Raw genomic sequence first — 7,881 nt, forward strand, 5'->3', positions numbered from 1 at the left:
ATTGAACCTATTGACTCATATTACTTCAGTCTGCACAATTTAAAGCTACAAAAAGTAGTTGGCTTATGTAACTGTAAATCCAAATCTAAGTTGGGCTATCCAGAGTTATAACTAGGTTAATACATGCATATAATCCAGATCATATATCTGTAAGGAGAAATAAACTGTTCAGACCATAAGAACACGTATCGCTTTCCTTGGTAGCATTGGCCCTCCAAAATCCCAAAAACATCAAGTGGTTCAAGACTGCACAGTATAAGCTACTTCATGTCGATTCTACTTGAGTTTCACCATCTGCAAAAGCAAGCATCCTGTTTAACAACACCGCTAGATTTGCCAGCATATCAGCTTCCGTGTTGAGTTCCTGACATGTTAAATAAGTAACACCTCAGAAATGAATGTAACATATACAGAAAGGTAACTTGAAAAGAATTGGGTAAGGTGAATATGTAAACAACACCGTAGACTCTCATATTGAGCAATGCAAAAAGAAAAAGTCAAATGACATGCTTGGGAAGCATGCACTCGCATCCAGAAACAGATCGATAGAAGAATCATTTTCAGATGGTGCAACACCAAGAATATTGCATAAATTGAACCCAACCTCCGAGTACCCACTGCTTGTCCATCTTTTGTTTCAGGAGTTCTTTTCAACAGATTATACCACTCATTTATGCAGAGACATCATACAGCATATATTCCCGAGTACTTAGCACATTATATTTTCACTAAACAAACTCTTTTCAAGCAAGAAGATCATAATTATGAAAATGTTGCAAGAGTTGTCCATACTCTTTCTACATGGATGATATGGAAAGACATAAACTGATCTTTAGGCTCTTCGACAGTCTTGGACAATTCCACCATGTTTTGGTTTGTAGTTTTTCCAGATTCCCTGAATCTGTTCCATGAAAAAAATAGAAAATAAAGTAATGAGTGACTGTAGACCAACAAGTAGATTGTAGATCTAGTAAATAAATAAACAGTAATGTAAAATAAACTTAAGTTGGTAAATAAATACAATCCCAGTAAAATGATCAGACAGGCATGGTGAAGTCTAGCTTCAGTTTTTCAACCTTGATCTCAGTGTAAGTTAGAAAGCAAATGGGCAGATAACATTCCAAAGAAGCAAGGCTCGACATAACCCATTATTCACTTAAACGAGGCCCTGGACATTGAATTAAAATTTGTATGCCTGATGGTTCAGTTAACAGTCCAAGATCCTAACCCATAATTTCGATTAACTCCTTATGCCGCAACACTTCTCAAATCCTATATAAGATTTTACACTCACTCCCTAACCTGTTGCAGTTAATCTCTTATGTTGCAATATAATAATAAAGGGCATCTTGATGCACAAAGCATCTAATGTTCACGCAGGATATGGGAAACGGCCGTACCCTGGGGGGTGCCAAGTAGGCAGTCTACCTGATGCAAGCACCGGTGACTAATTTCACGGCTCAAACCTGTGACCTATTTATTCAGACTAAAACAATAGTGCTGCAGAAAAGTAAGCTTCTTTAACTAACTGTAAACCTACATTCTGTTGTCCCACTTCAACATTAGGAGTCCTCCCAAAACCATCTGACCCACAGTGCTCCGGCAAAGCTGCTCAAGGATGAGATCTCCCATTGCACTTGGCAAGTTATAATACTTCCCACATAATTCTAAAACCAGGAACCTTTTAGCCATAAAAGAGTTATTGTATTCACTTTTTAAGAAAGAATGACATTGCATAAACAATTCTCAGGCCACTTTTAAGTTACATTTTTAGAGAAAGCTCATCACAAATGGGCTTGCTAGATAGATTGATTGACAGTGAATTTACACCTATGATCTTTCTACAGATATTGGGGTATCCCCCCTATGGCCATGTTCTAATTGAAGAAAACAAATAAAAAATAGTGTTCCTTAGAGATGGCTATAAAAGAAAGAGAATACATGACCTGCATGCAGACAAGTTTTGAGTCCCCTTGAACTTGTATGTGTTTAAAACCTTTCTCAAGCACATATTTCAGCCCTAAGATTACACCTCTGTATTCAGCAACATTATTAGTTGCGAAGCCCAAACCTTCACGCAGCCAGTAAACCTAGAAAAAGAGAATTAGAAGTCGAAAAACTGTAAAATTGTGGTAAAAAAACTGTCTTCGGTCTGAAAAGGGAGCATACCACACTTCCATCTACAGCTCGCAGAACAGCACCTGCACCAGCTAGTCCAGGGTTTCCCTTTGAAGCACCATCAAAATTCAAGAATGCATGAAACTGCATGTGGGGGAACTGAGCAGTTAGAGAGGTATTCCAAGAAACTTTATCAAATAACATAAAGATATTAATACGTTTTTATGTTCATATGATCAGAGTAAGACTTTGCGTAACTCCTTTTCTGGCAGCAACAAGGAAAACCAGTATAGCACACGTACTATAAGTCCAAAGAAAATACAATGTGTTTTAAGATCAGAGAGTTCCTTAGAATGGATTTCTACACGTGAATCATGTGAATGTGCTTCAATGAAAGATATATTTTACTTAACGTTATTACTAGTACAGTGAAGCCTGGAAACAATCTTCAACATTTGGAGTTGCACTCAATTTTCACCTATTTTTATTGAATAATGACATGGGCTATATAGTCAGTGATATATGCCCGGGAAAAAATCTACCTTGTATATTCCACATTTGAGAGCATTCATGGGAAGTAGGGATAGATAACTTTATCTCCCATAATGCAGGAGAACATTATGTTGAGTATGGGGACTGCGGGGGTAGGATTATTATCCGAGACTAACAATTCGTTTGGATAATAGCCAAAACTGACCAATTGAGCTTCTTCTTTTTGCATGTTCTTTTTCTTTTTTTTCTTCTCCCTTTCTCCCTGCATCCTGGCCAACCTCTATTAACTTCCCAAACCCAGACACAGTTTCATATTCCTCATTTCTAAAGGGTGGCACTGAAATTCTCCCCTCCCCAATGCGAAATCATTCTCTCCAACCCCCGGTACTCTTTTTCTTTCTATAACCATGGTGTCCGAGCAAGCTTGTGCGCACCTCGACTACTCCATTAGAACATGATAGCAAAATTCAAAGACAGATAGAAGTTCGACCATCCAAGAAAAACTAGATATTTTAGTACTAGCAATTGAGGCAATGCCGTAATCAACAACTGTGTAATGATTCTCATAGAAAGAGCCAGCAGGAATTAGTAACTGGACAATATGTGATTTCATTGTTAGCGGCAAATAAAAGGTTGCTCTATTTGAAGCAACACCAGCATTTTACAAGAGTATAAGGAACACATGGCAGAGAGCATACTGTGGATAAATAGAACGTGTCACAAGTAACCAAGCAATCTCAAAGCCAAACTTTCATGCAATCACTTAACATATTGGAAAAAAACTAAAAAATTTAATGTACATTAAGAAGAAATTATACATTGAAACCGGATAAGATTTTGCTACAGAAATAATTGGCTACAAAAAAAATTACACAATAAGTAGATATTGGGGGATCTTCAAGGAAATTGTCTAATTTGACATGTTTTTGCTGAGCAACTGCTGAAAAAGAAGCTGATACAACCATATCTAACTGGAGGGCAGCCATGATTAACTAGTTTAAAACAAAAATCAAGTAAATTTCAAGTGTAAACAGACCTTACCTTTTAAAAAGCATTTCCAATATACACAGAACACACATGGATTCTTCATGTTATAGAACAATAACAAAGACATTTTCCAGTGAATTCACTCTACTTACAAAACAATTTTGTTTCCATCTCATAAGGTATTCAGAGACAGCGAGCATAACTACACTCATCTGACTTGAACTCTCGCCAACATCTATGTCTTTTGTCTTATAGTACCACCAATTGGAGGAATCACAAATCTTCATAAGCTCAACTCAAGGCCTGATTAACTAAATCACGTGTATGAAAGTTGAGTTTTGATGATACTTCTAAACTTACTATCAGACTAAAAGCAACTAATGCTAACTATACGTATAACGTTGTTACAAGATGCTCTACAGGCTGCAAACAAATCTAAGCTGAGCACTTGCACTTGTGCTGGGTATATACATCATTCTAGAATTATCATCAGCATCACAAATATATTCCACTAAAGCTCAGCAGCTCAAAAACACACAAGTGAATCTAAGTATCGTGAAACTACTCTACCACAAATATTTTAAAGTGACCAACATGAAATAGTATTTTTTGGTGACAGAAGCAGAAGAGGAAGTGATTGTGAGAAAATCGTTCAATGAAGTATTTTCCATTTAAGAAATGAAAGAGCAACTTGGCAGACCATTCAAGATTTACTTGCATCCTTTTTTCCTGAAAATTCTTCCCAATAGGTTCATCTTTGGAAGAACCTGATTGCTACAAGATAAGAAAATTAATAATCTCAGTTTCATGACATGATATTTGATTGGAATACTAGCAGGACATGCAGATGTTTCTTCAAATACAAGATCCACATTGCACTAAGATTGCTAAAAACAGACAAACAGGAGAACAAGACATCTCAATTATTGTTTACCAAGAAATCTGTAGCCTCCTTCGCTTGTTCATAATTATCCTCGGATAAACTGAATTGTTGACCTTGATTGTGATAGGGTGGAGATTGGTTGCCTTGCTGGTACATAGGTCTCTTGATGCATTGTATGCTTGCGAAGAACCGGCTCCCCTATTCCCTTGGCTGTTAGCACTCCATCCTTGCTTGTTTTGTTGGTTGTTCCACCCATGATTTGAGTTCCACTGTTGGAGTGGTCTCCATTGATCATGATCCTGACCTCCTTGGTAGTTGGTTCTTTGTTCGTTTGACCCTCCTTGATAGCTGCTCACATAATTTGCATCCTCTTCTTGGTCTTGGACATGATTATATTGCTCCTGTAATTGCCCACTTGAGCTTTTAACCACATGGACCTTCTGTGCCATCATCTCCGCTATTAGCTTAGTCAAAAGTGTCATTTGGGTGGAAAGTTTGGCTATGGTCTCATATCTGTCTTGGGAGATTGTGGAATTTGAGGACTCATAGGACCAGGGGCGGATCTATGAAGGGGTGTGGGGGTGCCACGCCACCCCCGAACTTTGACGGAAACTCTATATATACATAGGTATATATATATAATATTTATATAAATATAAAGCGTGTCATCCAGAGAACAAAATTGGCTTGTGGTGCCACGGTAGGAGGGCAACTTTAGAAGGCTGATGTTGCGGGTTCGAATCCCATTTGTACCTATTTTTTCAAAAATTTGCTGTAGACGTTTTTTAAGAAAAAAAAAGGCTCCAAGCACGCTTTTTTAAGGAAAAACAGCTGTCACATTATTTATTTTTTTATAATTGTTAATCCATAAATCTATTTGGCACCCACGGACTCTAAAACCTAGATCCGCCACTGCATAGGACACATCTCTCCATTTATTGTCCCATGCATGTGCTTGCTTAGCCACTTGGTCCAATATTTTACTCGCCTCGGGAAAAGTCAAGTTTAGGATTGCTCATTTGGCCATATTATCCGCAAGAATTTGATTCTCTGGGTTCAAAGTATAGTAGAATCTCTGCAGAAGCGACTCATCTGTGCAACGATGTTGAGGACACATTCTAATACAGTTTTTATACCGTACCCATGCTTCATGTAGTCTCTCATGTGGCTTCTGTTTGAATGTCAAAACACGACACCTCAACTCCACAATCACTCCCCGGGGAAAGAGTTCATCCAAAAAGGCCTCCAAAAGCTCATCCCAATTGTGGATTGATCGTGCTGGAAGATCATCCAACCAAGTTCTAGCTTTCCCTTTTAAGGAGAAGGGGAAGAGCCTCAACCTGAATGCATCATCAGAAACGTTTTTCTGTCTGTGCAAGGCACAAACAAGCAAGAAATTCTTGATATGGAGATTGGGGTCTTCATGAGGTAGTCCCCCCAAAAAAACCCTGTTCACCAAGAATTCGAACAGGTACAAGAAGTTGAAATCAGCTGCTAAAATTGGTGGGGGAACTATTGCACTGTCATAGATATGGTTCACAATCAAAGGCTCACCATCCCCTTCCCCTTTCACTTGTACATTACCTGTCATTGTACTTACCTGCAGAACAAATAGAAGAAACCCTAGAGGATGGAGAAAGGGAGTGAAAGCATAGTAAGAAAAATGTGAATTATTACAGAATAAGGAGCGGAGAATGATATGAGAACTCCGTGCTAAGTGGTAATGGAGGATCGTAATTGTGTGTTGTGCTTTTGGGTCTCCTCTTACATCACTTGTTGAAATACCGGAGATGTTCCCTTGGGCTTCTTAGCGGGAACTGTAGGGAAAATATCACTTGAACTCAAAAAGGAAAACTATTAAGATACTCTCTTATTTTCATATCCTCAATTTATAACTACTAATTTATACTTCTTAATAACATCCAAGTATATAGAGAGGTGGAGCTAAGTTGGGATTCGTGTGTTGGAACGAACTAGTAGTTTTTTTTTTTGTAAATTCTGTATTTATATTAGAAAATTAAATAAATATATTTGTATATTAACTTGTGAACTCACTAACAAAATTGATTGACGACTCAATCGTAAGGAAGGGATCACCATGGAAATACTCTCCATGCTAGAGTTGTGGGTTCAAAGTTCAAACCCTACTATCTTAAAGGCTCTCCTTTTGACTTCATTTCTACCAAACTCAACTCTCATTTCTCAGTTAACAAAGCAGCAATAACCCTTTTTGCCTCACTACTGAATGAACTCTCTACCCTCAAAGAAAAGGTACTATAATATTATTTTATTTATCTGCAAAAAAAAATCTCGAATACCTTGACTGATGTTAGCATGGTAATGCTGGAAATTTGACATGATAGAAGACTTGAAACTCTGTTACGAGACCAAAACTTTCTTCCTTTAGAGAGTTCATAAGCATTGATTTTAAGGTGTTACATACTTTTGGCTGCAGGAAGTCAGGAACCTTGTTGTTCTTATATTCATGTTGATATTTTGTTCATTCTGATTGACTGCAGTTGGGCAATGTCAGTCCTCTAATAATCACTGGAGTTTCTTTGGGAGGATCTGTGGCATCTCTATTCACTCTTTGGCTACTTAAGGACAATAATAAGCATCCCACTTGCTTCACTTTTGGTTCACCTCTTCTTGGTGATAGTGGCTTGCAACAAGCCATATCAGAACGTCCATCATGGAATTCAAGCTTCTTGCACGTAGTCTCGAACCAAGATCCAATCCCAAGATCTTTAATTTCACCTACTAATGACTTTGCTGGTTCTATTCCTCAATCTTGTATTTACAATCCATTCGGCATGTTTCTGCTGTGCTCAGATTCAGATTGCTCTTTTTTTGAGGAACCTGAATCAGTTTTGGATATTATGATGGAAATGAACTTAAGTTGCCAACACCAGGACAATCGTTTCTTGCTTTTCGACTATAAGCAGGTTTTGGAACGCCTCAAGCATAGAGTAATCTTTAAGGGAGCTTCTCAGCTGTTTTACTTTAGCGTGGATCAACTTCAAGCAGGCATTGATCTACAGCTAGAAGCAATCGGAATTGGTGGACAGGTAAAACAAACTCTTACTCCTAAAATGAAAGCAAGTATAGTTTCCCATTCTTGAGCTAAAGTTTGAATGAATAGGAAATCAATAGAGATAACATTCGTAAAACTTATAGAACTTGTTTCTAAACCTGTATTTCTAACTTCTATAATGCATATAATTGTCGTGGCATCAGACAAGTAACATGAACCCTCTAAGGACTAAAGTGAAGAAAAGAGTGGAGGAATCTTTCGCAGATAAGAGGAAGAGGAATGCCATTGATCCTGATAAGAGCTTATGCCTTTTGGTGTTTTGATGATCTCCTCACAAGTGCAGGGACCTGGTCCTCTGCAGAGTATG

The 7,881-nt window shown here is 37.9% G+C and overlaps 1 protein-coding gene and 1 pseudogene across 1 annotated transcript in view; one reads left to right on the forward strand and one right to left on the reverse strand.

The window, feature by feature from the left end:
- Positions 1-43: 43 nt before the first annotated feature.
- LOC107062545 (uncharacterized) lies at positions 44-4,932 on the reverse strand (annotated as a pseudogene).
- Positions 4,933-6,203: 1,271 nt separating this feature from the next.
- The window catches only part of LOC107062546 (senescence-associated carboxylesterase 101-like), an 11,514-nt gene continuing 9,836 nt past the window's right edge, over positions 6,204-7,881 (forward strand). The window contains exons 1-4 of the mRNA XM_015313280.1: positions 6,204-6,213; positions 6,687-6,751; positions 7,000-7,548; positions 7,718-7,802. Coding sequence (XP_015168766.1) covers positions 6,204-6,213; positions 6,687-6,751; positions 7,000-7,548; positions 7,718-7,802 — 709 coding nt within the window. The remainder of the gene's footprint in view (positions 6,214-6,686; positions 6,752-6,999; positions 7,549-7,717; positions 7,803-7,881) is intronic.

The sequence above is a fragment of the Solanum tuberosum genome, unplaced genomic scaffold, assembly GCF_000226075.1.
Source record: "Solanum tuberosum cultivar DM 1-3 516 R44 unplaced genomic scaffold, SolTub_3.0 scf00241, whole genome shotgun sequence".
Lineage (NCBI taxonomy): Eukaryota > Viridiplantae > Streptophyta > Magnoliopsida > Solanales > Solanaceae > Solanum > Solanum tuberosum.